Source organism: Pipra filicauda, unplaced genomic scaffold, assembly GCF_003945595.2.
Source record: "Pipra filicauda isolate LSUMZ 115617 unplaced genomic scaffold, ASM394559v2 scaffold128_size5466820_pilon, whole genome shotgun sequence".
NCBI classification, from domain to species: Eukaryota; Metazoa; Chordata; class Aves; order Passeriformes; family Pipridae; genus Pipra; species Pipra filicauda.
The window spans coordinates 5,058,816-5,079,909 of record NW_024103751.1 but is presented as its reverse complement, the minus strand read 5'-3'; the positions used below and the strand labels follow the sequence as shown (position 1 = coordinate 5,079,909).

At 37.3% G+C, this 21,094-nt stretch overlaps 1 protein-coding gene across 1 annotated transcript; it reads left to right on the top strand.

The window, feature by feature from the left end:
- Positions 1-2,562: 2,562 nt before the first annotated feature.
- On the top strand, positions 2,563-20,758 carry MANEA (mannosidase endo-alpha). The gene is made up of 5 exons (XM_027724742.2): positions 2,563-2,663; positions 9,296-9,888; positions 12,268-12,377; positions 14,732-14,808; positions 16,096-20,758. The coding sequence occupies exons 2-5, from the start codon at positions 9,339-9,341 to the stop codon at positions 16,730-16,732; spliced, it is 1,374 nt and encodes a 457-aa protein (XP_027580543.1). The 5' UTR covers positions 2,563-2,663; positions 9,296-9,338; the 3' UTR covers positions 16,733-20,758.
- The last annotated feature ends 336 nt before the right edge of the window (positions 20,759-21,094 follow it).

The window sequence follows — 21,094 nt, the reverse complement described above, 5'->3', positions numbered from 1 at the left end:
AAAAAAGTGAGAAGACATAGGATATAATGGAGGAGAAAATTATGGAAGCTACACTACAGGAAGGATAAGAATATCAGAAAGCAGGCTAGGGAAAAGTACATCTTGACCTAACACGGAAAAAATAAGCAATCATAAGACCAAGGAGGAAAAAGAAATGTAACACAAGACATTAAAAAAGAAAGGTAATCAATAACATTTCCACAATCATATTAACGTCTTTGTTCCACCTAAACTTAAACTGAGCATAATTACTTCCTTAATATGCAGAAAGGCTTGGAAGAAATTGTGTGATACAGGTTTCCTCTTTTTGCTTTCTGAAATCTTAGCCAGTAGACTCTGATCAGCAAAAATGCTCCAGAATTATGCCAGAACAACAAATGTTAGGAATTTTCCCCTCTAAATATTTTTCTGCTTATTTCCTAACACTAGTATACTTTGAGCCTGTAAACAGATACTCTTAAAGGAACATGATCAAATGAAGCTTCAGATTTACTTTTTACACTCTTAAACTTTCTGATTACCTTGTTTTCAAACAATTTTTCTTAGTTACAGTAGGAGTTCTCCTATATGGTAAAGAGAAAGTGAAAATTAAAGTTCTGTCCTCCATAAAATAGAAGTGAAGAGCACCCTTATACTACCTTTTCTTTGGAAAGAGAGAAGGAAAGAAGAAAAAAAAAGGAGAAAGAAAAAAGACAGAAGCAAGAAAGAAGACAACAAAGGAAAGAAAACAGTAAAGAAAAAAATTATATGGATATCAAGTTTTGTTATTTTGATCTCCAGTCTATTCATATGCCAACTCATTTATTAATAAAGCATGACATTTCTGAATCACTTACAACATATTCCCTGTTAATGAAATTATTCAGATACATGCAAGAAATAATATTAGAAATTAGAATTGCTGCAAACATTTTTCTCATCAGAGCACTCAGACAACACAAAGAAAACATCATGCAACAATTCCTTCAATTTTCTAAGAACTCAAAGAGAACGACAGGAGCTATTGAATTTTCTTGTTTATATCTACAGTATGATACAGTATGAGACACTCATTCCAAGTCTTTTCATTCACAGAAGAGGTCAAATACTGTCTCTGTTGAAATTAATGAGAGTTTTGCTATTGATTTCAATGAAACCACAATTCTGATCACTGTACTTTCTCTCACAGCTTAGAGAGATTCTTAACAAAAAATCAGGCAAACTACACCACAGGGATCCAACTCATTACAGTTATTTTCCATATGCCGGAGGGAAGAAATGTTTTCATTTGATCAGAAGATTGTGCTGTTTACCTAATGCAACAACTTGTATTGAGTCAATCCACAGTTTTTATACACAAGTGTTCTTCTTTACTTCTGAGGTTACAGTAGACAATGAGAATGTTGGTTTTTTTTTCATTGATTTGATTACTAATCTTATGGAAACTATTCATAGCCTATTTTCACTGTTTAGAAATAAAAAGGGTAAAGCACACATGAAATCTTAAGTTACAAAACATCAGTGAAAACATTTTTACATTATTGAAATTATATGTAGCTACATGTGGTAGGTTCACCTTGGCTGAATGCCAGGTGCCCACCCAGCCACTCTGTCCCTCCCCTTCCCAGCCAGACAGGGGAGAGAGTAAGGTGGGAAAAGAAAACAACACAAATTGTGGGTTCTGATAAGGCAGTTTATGCAAAAAAAGAAAGCAAAAGCAGCGTGCACGTGTACAAAGCAGAAGCCAGCAGTTAATCTCTACTTCCCATAAGCAGCGATGGATGGCCACTTCTCTGAGAAGCAGGGCTCCAGCACAGGTAACAATCAGCCATCAGAGACAATGAATGCCTCCGGTCCTGCTCCTTGCCTCAGCTTTTATATCTGGGTTGACGTCATATGGTCTGGAATATCCTCTCCCAGGCAACTAGTGACAGGACAAGAGGACACAGCCTTAAGCTGTCCCAGGGGAGGTTTAGGTCAGACACTGCGAGGGGTTTCTTCACAGAAGGGGGTGATCAGACATTGGAATGGGCTGCCCAGTGAGGTGGTGGAGTCACCGTCAGTGGAGGTGCTTAAGGAAAGACTGGATGGGGCACTTAGCGCCTTGGTCTAGTTGCCATGGTGGTGTTGGGCCATAGGTTGGACTCGATGACCTCAGAGGTCTTTTCCAACCTAAATGATTCTGTGGTTTTTGTGATTTTGTGGTTACCATTCAGCAAGCTCTTCCCCAGCTGAAAAGCAACCAACAATCCCGCAAAGGCTTTTAAAGAACTGAAAGATTTTTAGGCCTTCTGGGTAAAACAAACAAACAAACAAAGTAAAACAAACAAACAAACAAAGTAAAACAAACAAAAAAGTTAAAAGAAAAAAGGCAAAAAGGCAAGGGAAAAAAAATGCAGCTATTTGAAAGCCCACCGGCTGCCTTGGGCATTTCAGCAGGGGCGCACGTGCGTCCCTCCCAGAGGGAAAAGGCAGTGAGCGCAGCGCAAGCCCCCCAAGGGATTACGGGGAACCTGCGCCTCAGCCGGCGCAAGCCTCGCCCGGCCCCGCGCATGCGCCCCGGCTGGCGCACGCGCAGCTGCCGCCCGGCGCCGTTGAAGTGGCGGGACCCGCCCGGCGCGGCCCGTCCGGGTTATCCCGCGGGAACCGCGACCGGCCTCGGGCAGCGCCCCTGCCTCCCGCGGGTGAGTAACGGCGGCGGCCCTCCACAGGAGCCCGCGTCCGGCCCCGGCCACTGGGGAAGGGGCTCCACGGGGCTGAAGGTGTTTGGGAGAGGAAGGGACGACGCCCGCCCCCGCCCGCAGCCGCTGTCGGAGGGGCCGGGGCTCCCCCGGGCGGTGCCCTCCCTCTGTCCTCCTCCCTCTGCGGGAGCCCCGCGTCTCCTCCCGCCCGCGGCTCATGCCCCTGTTGTGGCAGAGAAGTGCGAACGCTCGAAATGCGGTGGCTGGCTCAGGCGAGGGGAGCAGGCTCTGCCGTCTGGGTTCGCTCCCCTGTGTCACTTTCAGCTCGTGTCAGAAAGCCTCGCTGTGCAGCTGCCCGTGCTATGAACTGCCCCGGGGGCGGGTTCGCAGGTAGCTCCCTACGATGGAGCTGTCTGAAGGTCGCTTTCTTTTCATGGCCTGTAGCTGCTCAAAGTTAGGTGTGTGTTTCCATGTCCTTTCAAAGTAGAAGAACGTTGGCATGTCGAGGTCAAATACTTATATATAATATAACGCTGCCTTACCACCTTTGTTTCGAATGAAGAATCCAGGAAGATTGTGTTTTGTTACTGCTGCTGCCTTTCTTAAATTCAAGTCACATTTCTGGTTTTTGAGTGATCCATGTTAGGATTGTCATATTTCAAATACCTCTTTCGGAATTGAGTGGACCAAAAAGAAATCTATTTTTGGAATTGGTTAAAAGGATATCTTTTTAGTATGTAAGCACAGCTATAAAGACCATATTTAATGTCTTCTTCCATCGTTAATGATTTTCAAGGTATTAAAAAAAAAAAAACTTAGAAAAAGATTTTTCATATGCAGAGACTTTTTGAGAAATTCCCTGGGTTTTTTTTTCCTAATGCTGGAAACATTTACAAGAAACATGTGGTCAGCTTTTGTTGCTTTTATTATATGTGTTCCCGAGACTGGAATGTGCTATGTAAATACAGTGGTTTAGACACTGTTATCAGCCCTCAGGGAAGTTTACAAAATCTCACCTGGTCAATCACTTGGGAACCAAAGTAATGTTTCTAGGTGCACATCTGCACTGTAGCTCCAGAATCAAGGGCCTTTAAGGCCTGGGAACTGCAGCTCTGTCTGGAGGTCATCTGTCACTTCAGAGTTTTCAGGTTCTTAGAGAAAAAGAAAGCAGAGCATAAGCTTAGAAGTTTTGATTCCATGCATGATCTACCAGCCTCAGTGACTTTTGGATGACCTTACACTTGATCAATAAAACCAGATTTTCAGACCTCTATTCTGTATTGGATATCCATTTGTTGTGTTTAAGGAACATCAGATTAAATTAATTACAGTATTTGCTCATTCTTACTAAAATAGATGAATCTGTTATATCTGAACATGCTTTGCACTGTGTATTTCTGTTTTGGAATCTGCAAACCTGGAAAACAAAACCCATTGGGCAGGGTATGGAAACTTGAGTTTGGTCAGAATCATCTGACCAAAATTATCTAGGGCAATTAAACCCTCACCTTTTTTTCTTTGGTTGGTTGGTTTTTGTTTTATTTGCTTTCTTTGACTGAAGAAACATCCTTATTTTGGGAAACAAGTTGGGGAAAAAAAGCTCTCATCATCTGTCCATCTGTACACTTTTTTCTTCATACGGTGGAAAGGATAAACAGAAGGTTTGCCTGCAGAGTAACTTCAGGGTATAAAAAGCTACCGTGAGGGAGAAAAAAAAAGTACTGTCAAGTAAGAGCTTAAATGAGAGATGTTGTCCTTGAGACAGACTTTCTGTTAAGTTTGGGGAAGAATTAAGGAAATGCTTCTGTTTTTTTCATAGATGCTTTTTTTTTTTATTTCTTCATGGAGATATTGGTTGTTTTAAGAAGACCATCTGGAGATTTTGCCTGCTGTGATGAGTTTCATACTATATATTACCAATGAAAAACAAATTAATTTGGAATAGGGATGGTCATAGTGGGATAGATACATTTATCTTGTGCTTTTAATTCTCTATAGGAGCTTACACACTAAAAAGTAAAATAACTGTGTCAGATTTTTTTTTTTTGAGAAGGGGACAGGATGTTATAGAATTATAGGTTCTACCCTTTCATGATAAAGCTTCATATTTTTCTGATGTGTAATGAAGGGAACTGTAGTATCTGTACTCATTAAAGGAGAAACCAAAAGACATGTAAACTAACTTATTCCTCCTTCTAACCTGTAACAGATGGCTTTTTCTTTTAAAATTAATTTAGTAGGCAAGAGAAAGAGCTCAAACTACTTACATTTTTGGCTGGTACATCTAGATGGGTCAACAAACTTGGAGTAGGAATCCAAAAGCTTGCTTCTTCAGTTCAGGTCTTATCTCTGGCTCTCTGCCACTGTTTCTCTGGTCAGCGTCGGCTGCTGCTCTGTGCCCATGGAGAAAACATCTCCCGGCATAACTACAGGCACCTAGCCCAGCTTTATGCTGTTCCAGGTCCCTGCAGCCCCCAGCCAGAGGCTGGGAGGGGGCCAGAGGCCCCAAGGGGCTCAGAGCCCCTACCTCGTGGCTCTACAACATGGCCACCTCTCCTACAACCCAACTACAACTCTTCTTTTCCGGTCTGGTTGTGATATGTTTACATTTCTGCAGGAGCGCCCATTGGGCAGAACTTCAAAACTTCCAGGGGTTTCCACCCCTTGGGGTCTACCACTTCTCTTAGTCTCTGGGGAAAACAAGGTTCAAACCACTACAACACTAAAACTTAGGTGGATTGCCTACCAAGGCTGACGAGCTCCACCTGCCCAGGGGGCTGGGAATCGAACCCGGGTCGCAGAGGTGAGAGTCAGGCACTCTAACCACTAGACCACCAGAGGCCCCGACCTATGAGCCAGCCCTAAACCGGAACTGTGATTATGACGAAAGGGCCAAGAACACAAATCGAGTTGCTGGTGGTGCTGATCTTCAATGACAGACGACAGCCTTCGAGAAAAAATAAACATGGACTATATATGTATATGTGTATATGTGCGGGATAGAGACGAACACAATATACAGGTGTTACGTAAAGAAATAGTATGGAATAAGGGGTGGAGAATGTGATGGTTTCAGTCTAGGCCTTCCTGGAAACCAGCTTGTAACCAGGAAGGAACTAGGAAGGTGACCAAGGAAGTATTCCATGCTATTCCTTTACGTAACCTAGGGTATAAATAAGGCATTGATAAGATAGTTCTCTCTCTTCTCTTCCGGCGAGGTTGGAGAACGGTGGTCCCTGTCTGGGCCTGGCTTATCTGGAGCTGAGGCCTACAGTAACTGCTGTTATCGGCCACGCGTGAGGGGGGAGTGCTGGGCTGTGTCCAGACATACTGCTTTCTTTCAAGGGAAGTGGTGAGCTCTTGTCAATTCTTCAGCTTTACTGGGTTTTTAGATTGTGTAGATCTGTTTTATTATTTGTCCCTTTTCACCCTATTTTATCCTTTTCCCTTCTCCCTTCCCCCCTCTTCCCTTCAACTTCGGGAAGCTATTTGGGGTCATAGATTTATATACATATAATTCTCATTGTATATCTCTGTTTTATACATAATATATATATATTTTTGCTAGAACTTTGGCTGCCTGGTTTTTCGTTTTTTTTCCTTCCCTCTCTGGGAAGGAGACCCTGTTGTCGAGTTTCGGAGACTTGGCAGGAAGCCAACTCCAAACTTGCACATTGAGTCAGAGTAACTGCATGTAGGATGTTAATCTGCATAAAGCTGAAGTTATTCAGGCTGACTTCTTCCTACAGAGAAAGGCAATTGCTGTTAGATCCAAATGCACCCGAAAGTTCAAGGCAAGGTACTTTATAAGTATAAAGGAATGACATGTACCTCAGTAAATTGCAGTCATACTTCAAAATTTGAATGTCCATGACAAATGCAAAATCACAGCTATGCTTTCTTTAATGACCGTTGAATCAGAAATGTGTTCTAAGTTTTTTTCCAGTTCTAAGGATAGGTGTAACTTCAGGTAGCTGTTTCATAGGGCATGGTTGCTCAGTTTCTTTCCCTGATATTACCATTCTGCTGTGGCACCAGCATTGATGAGGGTAATTTATCTGCCTCTGTCTCTGAAAAGTAGATCTGAACAAGAATAAAAGACATATGAAGCATTGCTTACCTGTAGCTCTTCAGTGCAGCTTTTACAGTATATGTGTCTATGCCAGGGCTAAATTATATCATCATTGATACTGATGTCTTCCCAAAACAGAAGCCTTTACCATAGATATCAATTGCTTGTTCTAGAAACTTTTCACTTTGATGCTGAGCTTCTGTATAAGCATACTGGGTCTTCATAATATGCTATGCTAGACCAGAGTCTGTCTTGATGCTCATCAAATATTTATAAGCATGCTGCTCGTTTTTCAGTATACTTTAATGAGAAATATTCCATTGAAAAAATACTTGTTGAAATAAGAACATGGAGCACCAAGATCAATTCCTGACTTCAGAAAAAGCACTTTATAATAGCGTAATCTTAATCGAAATAGGAGGAATTGAGTAGCAGATACGTCAAGCAAAGAGTAAAAAAAGAACTGTTTCTTTGATATGGAATAGGAAAACCCAAATGAAAAACCTTATGAACATTCTAATTATAGACACTGCAGTCATGAATTCTTTTTTACAGAAGAGAAGAGATAAAATAATAAATGCAGAAGTAGTTTATCACTGGCAATCCTGTATGTTGCTTGATGAAAATCAGTAGCACCTGGGTTAAATTAAACTGAGTACATTAATACAATAGCCTGGTGAATAATATTGTTTTCTTTAAAAAAATCGTGATCCTTTAGAAAATTTCAGTTTGTCTAATCTGAAAATTGACTTAAACTACTAGGGAGGGGTAGCATAATATACTTGAAAGAAGACTGAAAAGGTCATGAAAAGTAGTAGGAGTAGTTTGAATGTATTTAATTTCTTATTAGAAAGAAAGATGTTCTGCACTCCAGATAATTTCTTTGACGAAATTCTAAGATCTTGGGATGGATTGTTAGCTATAGAAGAAGAACCCTGTAATTTGATGTAAAATGATACAAAATTTTAATTCAAAGTCTTAAGTACTATAAGCATATATGGTGTAAAATCATTTTTCCTGACAGTAGCCAAAGGTATGGTTTCACAATCCAGTTGGGCAAAATGAACAATATAATTTTCGTACTCTTGCCTTCTTCCCTCTGTTCTTCTTTGTTTTAGTGCTGTGATACTTATTCAGCTGAGTCATCTCTCTAACAAGGTCAGAGTGCGCAAGGGTTTTCTTGTTTATTTTTGAAATGTTAACAGGGATTTGCTGTTAAAGTGAATGAGTGACCTTAGTGTGAAAACAAAATGAATCACAGAAGCGACTAGGAGTAGACAGTAGGATGAAGGGATTAATATTGGAAATGGAAGCAGAACTTCCCTTTTTGGCAGTGTATTACTGCTAACCCAATTTAGGCTATATTGTTGAAAAGCATATTCTAAAATTCCTCATCTAAAATTACCGCAGCAGTAGCAAACAGTGTGTTGTGACAACTGAGCTATATGTTAATGCACTATAAAATCAGTAAAGAGCATTAACAGGAAATTAAGGTAAGATACTTTATAAATATCTTAAAATTACCTGTGTACATCTCAGTAAATTAAAATAAGATTCTCAAATTTGGAGGTCATTGGCAGAAATACAAAATCACAGCTATGTTATGTGTATTGGCTCTTGAATCAGAAATTTATTCCTAGGTTTTCAGTTTAGTGTTGTCAGTTTTATGCATAATCTTGTTCCACATAATTCGGTGGTAACCTAAATTTTGTTAATCCTTTTCGATGGTTCTCTTGTGATAATGTTGAACAGGACTTAAAGTTATAAATAAAGCAATTGGGCATTCCATTATACTGATTTTCTTCCCCCTACTTTCAGGGCTCAAATCTTGCTCTGTGCGGTTGGTCTTGTTTTGAGTTTAGCCCTGACATTGTATTAACTGGCTGTCAGCAGCTAACTTGCAGGCTTTCTGCTTGAGGTACATCCTTAATGCTATCTTGGTTTTTGCTTACATAATTCAGAAAACAGATTAGAATCTTAGATCTATAAAGTTGCAAAGCATTATTGTTTTGAGTTTAATTTGCTGAAGTATTTAGTTAATATATTGGGTAACTAAACACAAGGTGGTTGGTCTGAAGCCACTAAATAGGTTAGTAAATGAAACCTGCATTCTGAACATAAGCTGTAGTTCCATCATATCCCATTTTGTACTTTACTCTTGTTCTGTGTTATTCTCCTTTCATGGCTTCTGCTTTTTAATTGTTTTCTGTGCTATTTCTGCCAGAATAGCACTTGTCAAAGCATGATAGTTCTGCAATAATGTAACCAGAATTTCCATTTCATGGTATTTACATGGGTTAGGATAACAATGAAGTTCAAAAGTAAGATATTTTATGAAATATTTGAGTCCTTGGTGGTAGAACCTCAGAATCTCATGTTCTCAAATAAAAAAATGGAGTTTTGTTTGTGTCCCCCCACACAAAGGTCTGTTAGTTACACAGTCAGTGTGTGCATCACAGTTGTCTCCTTGTTATTTCTATTATGTAGAGACTTTGTGAAGCATTTCATACTGTTGAATTAGGTAATAAGAAATCTGACTTTAAAATATTTGTCTTTTGATCAGTTGCGGCCAAAATCCTTCTGCTGGGATTCTGAACTATGACATCATGGCAAGATTTCGCAGAAGAACATGCATCATTTTGTTGCTTTTTATTTTGTTTATTTGCTCCATAATGATGGCTTTGAAGACGCTGAGACCTGACAGAGCTGGCTTTGGGGATCCATTTGGACTTGGTTTGTTGCCTGAGCTTCAACAACGAACAGTTCTCTTAGACAGTAAGCAGAATTCACTGAATAGGGTTCAAGGAGATACTGTAACACGTGTCAGTAATTTGCACAGTATTGCTGTCAATACTATGAAAGCATCTATGCCTCCTGTAAATAAACTGGAAGAGGAACTGTCTTCTCCTAATTATAACTTTCACATATTTTACTATATTTGGTATGGGAATCCACAGTTTGATGGCAAATATATTCACTGGAACCATCCACTGTTGCCGCATTGGGATCCTAAAATTGCAAACAATTATCCAAAGGGAAGGCATAATCCTCCTGAGGACATTGGGGCCAACTTTTATCCTGAACTCGGATCTTACAGTTCCAAAGACCCTACTGTCATAGAAGCCCACATGAAACAAATGCGTTCAGCTTCAACTGGTAATGAGTGTTAACATTTCAGCATGTTGTTCATTTATCCAGCCTTATGTATGCCAATGAACACCACTGACCCATTCTTCCATTTTTTTTTCTGTGTAATTCAGGAAATGGTCTGAAACTAGTAAATGTCTTTGTATCTGAGTTTTAACCCCCGGCCGAAACCTACATCTTCAGAGCTTTGTCTGATGAGTGTAACAGCACAGAAATATAAGAAAAGTATTAGTAGTTAGGTACATGTTTTTTGTGACTTACTGTTAAGCACTGATAACATATATGGAAAATACAGAAACCATTTCTGGAATATATAGCCTGTGTATTAAATTTTTATACTTCAGTTTTAAGACCAGGTTTCAGAAAATCATGTTAACATGGTTATGGAGCAGTCTGTTCAATTGTTGAGTGGTTTTTTTTCTCTGAATTCCGTGTATGCAATAACAAATAGATATTAATTCATTAATTGTCCAAAAGTATCTTCTTTAAATAGAAATTGATGTTCTGTTTCTCTCAATAAGATGAACTATATACATAAGAATATTCAATATATTTTTGGTCATTCTTTGTTGTTGAACTTTCTGGTCCTTTTTATGTTAATCCTCTTTAAATTAGCAGTCGTATATGCTAATATTAAACTCTGAACGCTTCTGTAAATATAGTTGGAGCAACATGACCAGAGCTCATAGCATTATTCAGACTGCTAATCACCTTGTACTGAATCACTTTCATTCACCTAATCATTAAGGTTTGAAACATTTTTAATATTGTTTTTAGCATCAAGTGCATTCTCTTTTAGACTCCTGAAGTGGTACATAACTTTATTCTTTTAACCACAGGAAAGAAAATGTTAAGTAATCTTTCTCAGGGAAAGATCAATGCAAATGTGAGTTTAGGTTCCTTGATGAGCAATTCCGTTGCCTGAACTTTTATGTGTTTCCTAAAGGTATAGAAGAGTCTTGTTGGAGGTATTCAAGATACCCAAGTTGTTGCTACTGTTCTGCTTGTTCTTTCCATCTTACTCATTTGAATTTGGTCCTTTTCTTTTGCATAAAATAAAAGATAATGTGATAAAATGCAGTAAAATATTGCATTTTTCTTGTCCTTGAGCAGACTGTCTCTTGTGATAGTGTTACTTGTGATTCACTTTTTGATGAAGTGTGGAGGGAATGGAGACAGTTGAACTACCTCCTGTGTATGGTGAGCTCAGACTTCTGGTTTGGATGTTAGAACGTGATTGTGTATTGACTCTAACTTATGCTTTCTTTTTCCTAATTCTGGAATTGTTTGTTTGGAAATTTTTAGTCAGAAATGTTATAATGTTAGCAAAGTAGGCGGAATTTAGAGTATGTACTTCCTGTCTCAGTGACCTTATTTGTGTACTTAAATCTTTACCTAGTGAAAAAGAATCATATTGCTTTATTCTTCCATATGTTTTAAATAACATTGTTAGGAAAATATTTCTACATCAGTTATTTTATGTATTTTTTTCAGACTTACCTTCTTCTTGACATTATTTCCAGCTGCACATCTAAAAGATCTAATTTGTTTATCTGACAGCATTTTATTTTAGAAGGAAAGGGTTTAGCCTTTCTGAAGAGGTATGTGTTCTTCGCTTTCATGGAGAGCTTCAGAAAAATTTACAGTGCCAAGTCATTCTATTTGTTGTCTTTTTTTCGCAGGACTAGTAACATACTTAAGTTATTGAGAGTTACTCAAGCATTTTTGAAGATAATAAATTTAAAAACTAATTTGACATGCTTGTAAGTGTGGATTACACCAGAGTAACTGCTTTTAGCAAGAAAGAAGGTTGTGGGATTACAGTCACTGCTTCTAATATTGAATGATTTTTTTTGTAGTAGAGCCAGAGGTACAATGAAGAAATATGTTGGAGAATAAATTTTTATAAAATAAGAATCTTTCATCACATGCATAGCCCTCTCCTCTTGACTGTTCTATAACCCTATGTTATACATATACCCTGTGTGTCTTCATATTCTCTGGCTCTATTTTGGCATAGCTATAATGCCTTAATGGGGAGCACTCTTTTCCTCCTGGTACAAACTGAAGGTTAGAATGCTGTGCTGAAAAGTGGGAGGGAATGGCTTTGAGTGTTGGGCTTAGGATGCTGAGCACAGATCTGTTCCCTTGACAGATGATCTAACCACTGTTTATTTTGTAGTCCTGTAAACAAAGAGAGGAGTTAAAATACACTCTGAGAATACTGAGATTTTTTTAACTAGTTAAAAAGTAATTTGAGATTCTGATTTATATTATGTAGGTTTCGCATCAAACAATAATTTTAACTCATGTAACATTACATGTTACAGTAGTGTACATGTAATATGTTAAACAACATGAATTAAAACTGAAGTTTTGTATTTTCAGGTGTAATAGTGCTTTCATGGTACCCACCAGGTATGGCTGATGAAAATGGAGAACCAACTGATGATTTGGTGCCTGTTATTTTGGACTATGCACACAAATATAATCTAAAGGTAAAGTATTTTTAGATGATAAAATAGGACTGATTAGGAAAGTAAACCTTGCTAAGAGTTTACTACTTTTACTCAAGGTGTAGGGCAGGGAAGCCTGTCATATGATAGTGGCTTCTGTTTCTGTCTCCTATTATGCTGCACTTCTTTTGGGTCACAGAAGCCTTAGAATTGCACTGACTTTTGGTAGGACCTGAGAAATATTGCCTTATACATAGAATAAATATTGTAATCTGCTTTAGCATGCAGAATCTAAGGTATAGTGTTGTGGGTATTTATTTTCTATTTCTTTTCAGGAAACAGTTTTTAAAATAAGATGATATGTTGTTTTCCAATGAGGCTTAGGAGTTGAAGGAAGTATTACATTTTACAAAATACTGTGGAATACAGTGATCTATAAACTAAGGAACTTTGAGAAAGAAGGACTGTCTTCATGTTTTTCATTTCATAACTTGCTGGCGCCTCATCATAGAGATCACGAGCAAGCATCTATGTGTAATAAAGGCAGATATAGAAGATCTAGTTTGAATGAATTTCTTTATCCCAGAAGTCACCAGGAACTTTTGCCTTGGACTGTAAGGTCGGAGAGATGGTGCTCTGACTTTATGGTTATTACAGGGTATGACAGGATAGAAAGGCTAAGTTACTACCTTCTTGAAATGGGTGAAATATCGTGTCAAATAAAGATTACGTGAATTGATCAGTAGAATCTAAAATTGTTTGATTTTTTTATTATTATTTTCAGAATAAAACTTGTGTTTTCTTTTTGTGATAATGAAAATGTGCATTGCATTTTAATCTTGCCAGGTAATACATTTGAGTTTTTAAGTAGCTGTATGTGTTTCATCTCTGGAGGGTGTTGCTGTACTCTGTACTGAAAACACAGCCTGTTCATAAGCTCTGGTTTTAGTTGGTCATGCAAGTTGCAGATTCTCAGAGAAATTTCCTGTCACTGGGAGCAACTGTAGATTCCTTGACAAGCAGGAGGAAAGTAAGAAGATAAATCAGATACAGAAGTAATTTTGAAACTGTCAAAAATACTGTGTGAATTGCATTATGGGACATAGGTTGCACTATGTAATAGCAAACTATTAAAATGAAAGAAAAAAAGTATTTTCAGATCATCACCTTGCTCTCATCTAAAGAATTTGTTAACATCCAAGTATCAAAGGAACCAAGGAAAAATGGAATAAGCTACCAAGGAAAAATGAAATAAGCTACCAAGAAAAGTGCATGCAATAGTGTGATAATGATTGGAATATGAATGAAGCTGCTGTTACTGCTTGAAATAATTATGGGAATACAGATATTCAGTGTAGATACTACTAGGAAATGCTACCTTCACTGTAATGTTTTTAAACATTCTTGCATTAGTAAGTTATTACAGTAAATGTTAGGAGTGTCAGTAGACAAAAAACAATATCTAAAATACATTTCTATTATGTCTGCTAAATAAAAGTCTGTGAAAAGATATGCCCCTTTGATTTGCCTAGTTTTGATAGTTGGAAATAAAAGATGAAATTATAGCACTCTTCAACCTGTACTATCTGTCCTAGTGATTTAGTCTGATACTATTTTTCTATTGTTTCTACTTAATAGAGATAGATATTGGCTCCACAGTGGAAATTTTCTACTGTTGCAAAGTTGTCAAAGACTTTATTAAATGCATTTTGTTCTAAAATTGCTTCTGAAAAACTAGTTGCTTTGATTAAGGTAATGTACTCTTCCGTAAATGTATATTTGAATACAAATGCATTTTTACATTGGAATTACTTCACATATATAGGTTAATTAATTCCATTACCTCCAAGCTTGACATTCAGAGCAGTAGCAGTACATTATATTAGATGTAGTTGCAAGAGCTTATTGCTCTAGATAAATCTATAAAATTTTAAATTAAAGTTTTCATATCCCATATCTTAAAATCTATTTTGACACTGAAAACTATCCACAGAGCATTATCTATAGCAAATTTAATACATTGGTTAGAAATTAAATTTAAAAATGTTTTATTAGTTAATTAGTTCTTTGACATTCAAATAATTTTTTTATTTCCATTTTTAGTTTCTATAGTTTTTCAAGTTTTCTGAAGCGTGATTACCACTTGCTATAGCCTAGGGAATACAAAAGCAGTGTTTTGTTTTAATGTAAAAACCCTAAATATTTACTTTAATACCAATCTTCCTGGGATCTGAAGCTTCTGATCTTAGCAGTGCAGGAGTTGTATTGATGAAAATGTTTGGTCTGTAAGGAAGAAGTATATTTTTTGTGACTGGCACTTGCTTCATTTTATACACAGTGCCCACGTATTCAATAGTGTTTTACGTTTGTGTTGCTTTTACGTTTTCACCTTTCAGGTCACTTTTCATATTGAACCTTACAAAGACAGAGATGATCGCAGCATGTACCACAACGTCAAGTACATCATTGACAAGTGAGTCGTTTTGGGATGGTTTCCTTTGGGGTTTGTTACATGCTGGTTTAGGGGGCTTATGCATATGATGTAGAAGTTCTAAGAATATAAAAAGATCTACTGAGACTGAAGAGAACTGTAAGGAACTTTGTTCATATTTCAGTGGTGCAAAACTCAGTCTGTTTTTTAAATATTAAAATGTGAACTTTACATAGATACTCAAATGTAAATTGCTTTCAATGGTCGTTAATACTATAAGTCATGATACTTCACATTAAAGCAGTTAAAATATTAGCCACATGATATATAAATTAAATATACATTTTTATAATGGCAGACTAGCACCTAGAGCTTTAATGTGTTGACCTCTAGTGATTTTAATTCATCTTGTCAAATTCTGTGTTGCTGCTAGTTGTCTTGTTTATCAGTGCTGCTTAGACCGTCTTATTTCATACTGAATTGTAGAATTGCCCTTCAGAGGAAACTAATAACTGTAGCACAATTTGACACTAAGTTACTGTTGTGGTTTAACCCCAGCCAGCGGCAGGGTACCACACAGCTGCTTGCTTCCTCCCCCCCCCACCCCATAGCACTGTGGGGTGAATGAGAAGGAAAAGATAAACTTCGCGGGTTGAGATAAGAACAATTTAACGAGTGAAACAAAATAATATTATAATAATTATGCTAATAGTATTATTAGTGGCACTAACAATAAAGAGACGGAAAGAGAGTAACGGTACCCAAGATGAATTGCTCACCACCTGCAGACCACCAGGCCAGCTCTGAGCAACGCTCAGCCCCCTTTCAGGTAACTCCCCCAGTTTATATACTGGGCATGACATTCTGCAATATGGAATATACCTTTGACCACTTGAGGTCAGTTGTCCTGACCATGCTCCCTCCCAGCTTTTTGTGCAGCTCCTCACTGGCAGAGCATGAGACACTGAGAAGTCCTTGCCTTAGGGTAAGCACTATTTAGCAACAGCCAAAGCATCAGTGTGTTATCAATGTTATTTTCATGCTAAATCAAAAAAACACAGCACTGTGGCAGCTACTAAGAAAAAAATTAACCCTGTTCCAGCCAAAACCAGGGCAGTTACTAATCTGTAGTAGTTGAAAGGTTCTTTGAAGATTCATTATTTGATACTTCAGCAAACACTGGACTGAGAGTGGATATGGATTGCTATGTTTTGAAGTCTATACCCTGCCTATTTAAATTAGTTTTTAGGAAAAGTCTTCAGCTCAGATTGTTCAACAGTATTTTCCAAATGGCAAATTTTGTCTTAACGATACTTGTTTGCTTTATAGATACGGAGGCCATCCGGCCTTTTACAGGCAGAAGACCAGCACAGGCAAATTTCTTCCCATGTTTTACGTTTACGATTCTTACGTAACAATTCCTGAAATATGGGCAAATCTGCTAACTGTTTCTGGATCCCAGAGTATTCGAAATACTCCGTATGATGCATTATTCATTGCACTTCTTGTAGAAGAAAGACATAAGCATGACATTCACAGAAGTGGTTTTGATGGAATGTACACGTACTTTGCCACCAATGGCTTCTCCTATGGCTCATCTCATCATAATTGGGCAGGTTTAAAAGCCTTTTGTGATAGTAACAACTTAATGTTTATTCCAAGTGTGGGCCCAGGCTATATTGATACCAGTATCCGACCATGGAACAACCACAACACCCGTAATCGTGTCAATGGGAAGTACTATGAGACTGCCTTCAGCGCAGCCCTTCTGGTCCGACCGGAAATAATCTCTATTACATCTTTTAATGAATGGCACGAGGGAACTCAGATTGAAAAAGCTGTCCCTAAACGGACTGGACAGGTGGTTTACCTTGATTATAAACCGCATAAGCCAAATATTTACCTAGAGCTTACTCAGAAGTGGTCTGAGAAGTACAGAAAAGAACAAGAACAGTGGCTTATGTGAGCTGTCCCTGCTGCAGTTGTTTCCTAATGCATTGACTGTATTGAGAAATTGAGAACTGAAGAATATGTTATTAAATGTCTTTATTGTATCTGTTGAATGTATATGCACTACTACTGAATTTTAATTTTGAAATGTAAAAAGATTATGAGAATATTGCCAATTCTGTCTTATTGGATATTTTAGTTCAAGAATATTCAGGGAAATCTGAAGGATTATTTGTTTCTTTTTTAAACTTCATAACTTGCATTCTGAGCTTCCAGAACATCTGCATGGGATAACTCTACATGACCAAAGTATAACAAAAAATTGGCGTAGTTCTACTTACTTCCTTTATTCTTGTAGTTGTGTTTCTAATAAAAGTGATGCTGTAATCTAAGTTTTTATGCTCATAGCTACTTGCAGGATGCATGTCTATACTGTATGGAATAATTTACATCTACTGTTTTTAATGCTTTGCACACAGGGACTTCTTGACATATGACTAGCTTGTGGTAAAAGCACTGAAGAGGTATGTGTGATGCAACATCACTGTGGTTTTTTGAAAATAGAAATGTCTTTGAAAGAAAGTTCCAAAGAACTGCTGAAAGACTTCTAGTTTACTTACGTTTTTTCTGTTTGGTACATGGTGTAGACTTTTGCAGATTACTGGGTACTGACCAGGAACCTTTTTTTTTTCTATATTACTTTGAATATAAAAAAAATAATGCTTGGGACAAAGTGGAAAATATTTTTTTTGAGTGGGGAAAAACTCCTAAACATGCAAAAAATATACTAAACCTTCCACTTTTATTTATTGTCTGCTAATTGACTGCAGATACAGATCTAGCATGTTTTTTAAAATGTTTAAACTCTCTAAACCAAACACCTTACTAGTCCTACAATAAATATAATTGTAGGAAATAGTTTTTTATTTCTGATTTAGGAGCAGCCTAGTTTGGTTTCAATGCCAGCAACTACCCGTTAGTTTAATTTGAAATCTGAGATTTCTGTTTTTCATATAGTTTATTTAGTTTTTTGAGGATTCAGAATAACAGATACTAAAATCTTGCTGTCATTCAGATAAGCACCCTACCAATGCTACCTGTAACACTGTGGTGTGGCTGTAAATGACTACTTTCAGTCCTAAGAATCTCACCTTTCAAATGTTGTAATTATTAACTGGGGTTTTTTATGAGGTTTGAAAAGTTAAGTCACACGCACATATCTCCTCAGCAGTCCTTCTTGGGGGATTTTCCTAAAGTTTCATAACAAAATCCTGAATTTTGGATTAGTAGAAATTGCAGTGTTTTGTTTATTTGCAGAAAGTGTCTAATCCATTGCAAAAAGGATTTTTTAAAAATTGTTTGTTTTTTTAATCTATGTATAAGGTGCCGATCCTGTGTTTTAGTTCATATGCTGACACTGTTGTGACCACTAGTAACCACTAGAATTCCATTGATTTCAGCAGGACCCATGAAAATCACATTCTTTACTCCGTTTTCACTGTAATCTGTCCATGAAGTTGTAAGGTGAATGTGAGGACTTCTGGTTAAAAAAGAAACCAAACCAAACCAGTATGTTTTTTCCAGAAAACATTGTCATTCCAAATAAACATAAGTCAGTTACTACTAATAATTTTTAGAGTCTTTCTGGTATGAGAAAGGTTTGCTTATGTATCTCTCACTTATTTACAGATTAGTTCTTTTGACATTTCTCTGCAGCTCAAGAGATGAGGTGTCATATAATGCCCTCAACTGCTTGAAAAAAGTGCAGAAATTGGGTGACAGATATATAACCTGGCGTGTTGAAGTGTGCCTCTAGAGTTATTGGAGTCTTATTAATCTCTCTTCATATTTTTTTGCATTTTCCTACTGCATGTCTGTGAGGTCTGAAATACTCCTGAAAGAAATGTTTACTAATGCTTATTTTACTTATACTCAGGTGGATAAACTGACATAGACATAGGTATGACCACAGTCACAAAATAGTGTCTGAGACATAAGAAGCACTTGTTCTAACCACTTCCAGCTTAACTACTCCCTTTATTAAGGAAAATGATTTTACTAATTTTACTATAAATCCCTTAAATAACTAACAGCCTTTACAGCCCAATGAGTCCATTTATTTATTTTAAATGTGAGGGAACAATTACATTTTTTGCAAATGTTATTAAAAAATCTTCGGAAATCAAACCTTTTGCACGAACAAGTCTTTTTGTTTTCCCTTTGCTTAAACTTTTGTCGTCCCCTGATCTTTTCTCACTGTAGTTGTCTGAGCACTGTACTGGTCTTGACAACTTAGCACTCACTTTTCGGCTCTTACTTTCTCCCAGGGGCAGTTTATTTTCTCTGTGACAATAAAAGTCACTCCTTTGTTGCTGTGTACAGAAATATTTGAAATTTGTTGTAGAGTATAGTACAACTGAGGTGATCTATCTTGTTTAAAATGCAAATCATGGTAACAGTGTAACAGATCTTCATTACTCTGAAAGACTTTTGTAATTGCCATTAAAGGTATCATTTAGCCCTTGCCATGAAGTGGTTCAGGCCATGGCACAGTGATATCTAATGAGACTTTTAAAAGAATTTACAGAATTTCTGTAGAAAAAAATGAAAATGAAGTGCCTAGAAATTCATCACCCCTGAACACTTACTGTATTTTTATGTGCTTGAAGTGTTTTAAAACATAAATATGCAACCAGATATAATATTTCAGAGTTGAGAATTGAATTTGATGATGCTAAGGAAAGGTGATGGAATAGGAGCTACTAGAACTACCCCACCTGCTTGTCCAATATTTCTTCTGTACATAGAGCAAATTACAGTGCTACTTCATGTTATATAGAATGGAGAGTTTTGCTTACAGTCTGTTGTTGCAGTCATGATAATTTTTAAAATTTGAGTAAAAATAGGTCTGTGGGAGACAATTGGTACAAATGCAAACAAATAAGATTGTTATAAGGGCGCAGTTACTGGGGTGAGGGAGGAGAAACATGAATATATTTAAGAAGGTGGTTGCTCCAAGCTTTAAGGTTATAGTAGCAGGAAAAAAAATTGTGCTACCAAAACTGAGAGGGAGAGAAGAACATTTGTAGTGATTTTGAGATCTGAAATGGAATTTAAGGAATATCCAAATCCTATTTCACTTTGGCTTCAAACCCCTTTTATTTCTTGACTAATAGAAAAAATATTGTAATGATTGTTTTTAATATTTTTACACTGATTAAGTGCATTTGACCCATCTTGTTATGGTATTTTATAGTATTTAGAGTCATATACTAAATTTGTATAGATTAGGCAAGAAACACCGGGAAGTTTTATAAGAGTTCGTTCCATGCTGTGCCTCTGCAAATACAGATACCTGAAGTAATCAGTTACATACTGCTGACTCAGTATTCTCAGAGGGGAAATGGTTTCTGAGAGAAGTAGCAAGTCTTTGTGGTAAAAGAGAACATAGTTTTAAAAGTAAATCTGTAGCTTCATTTCCGCTTCTGTCAGTTGTGATCAAGTAAATTATTTGAGTTCTGCAAACTGTCTCAGAACTGAAGCTTAATACATCAATTCTGGAATAAGAATATGCATTAAATTTTGTATAGTAGTGCATGTTTCTCAGATCTGTAATCTTGTACTGAATTCTGTGGGAAAATGTGCATATGCTGTTACTATTTTAGTGGCAAGCTGTAGATTATTGTGAATATACTTTCTGTACTGATGTTCATCGTGTTTGTCTAATGCATTTCTTTTGAGGTGCAAATGATTTGTCTCTTAAGAGGTTGTTGAAGCAGAAGGTTCTTTAATGGAAGCATTTTTATTATAAAAGTTGATATGTATATGCTCTGCATATTTGGAATTAACACATTTCACACATGGGTTCTCTTGAAAACATTTTACAGGAGTGTTTTCAGCACTGTTGCTAGTAAAATGAACTTACTGTAATTTAGAGCACTTTTTTTGTGAATCTTGTGAACCTTAAAAAAAAGAAATAAAGTATTTACAGGCAAATTGTCAGTTAATATAAGCTGACAATCTCTCTCCCAGTGTTAAAGTATTTTACGAGTCCTGGTTCTGATCTTTCATAGAATCATAGAATCAGCTGGCCTGGAAGGGACCTCCAAGATCATCAAGTCCAACCCTTGATCCACGACCGCTGCGGTTACTAGGCCATGGCACTGAGTGCCACATCCAGTCTCTTTTTAAAAATCTCCAGGGACGAAGAATCCACTACTTCCCTGGGCAGCCCATTCCAGTGTCTGATCCCCCTCTCTGTAAAGAAATTCCTTCTAATATCTAACCTAAACCTCCCCTGGCACAGCTTAAGACCATGCCCTCTTGTCTTGCTAATAGTTGCCTGGTAGAAGAGACCAACCCCCACCTGGCTACAACC

What these genes read in the sequence shown, in the direction of transcription:
- MANEA (XM_027724742.2), top strand. Translation starts at nt 9,339, where the DNA reads ATGGCAAGATTTCGCAGAAGAACATGCATCATTTTGTTGCTTTTTATT. An exon ending in CACACAAATATAATCTAAAG is followed by an intron (nt 12,378 to 14,731) that starts GTAAAGTATTTT and finishes TTCACCTTTCAG; the next exon opens with GTCACTTTTCATATTGAACC. An exon ending in GTCAAGTACATCATTGACAA is followed by an intron (nt 14,809 to 16,095) that starts GTGAGTCGTTTT and finishes TTTGCTTTATAG; the next exon opens with ATACGGAGGCCATCCGGCCT.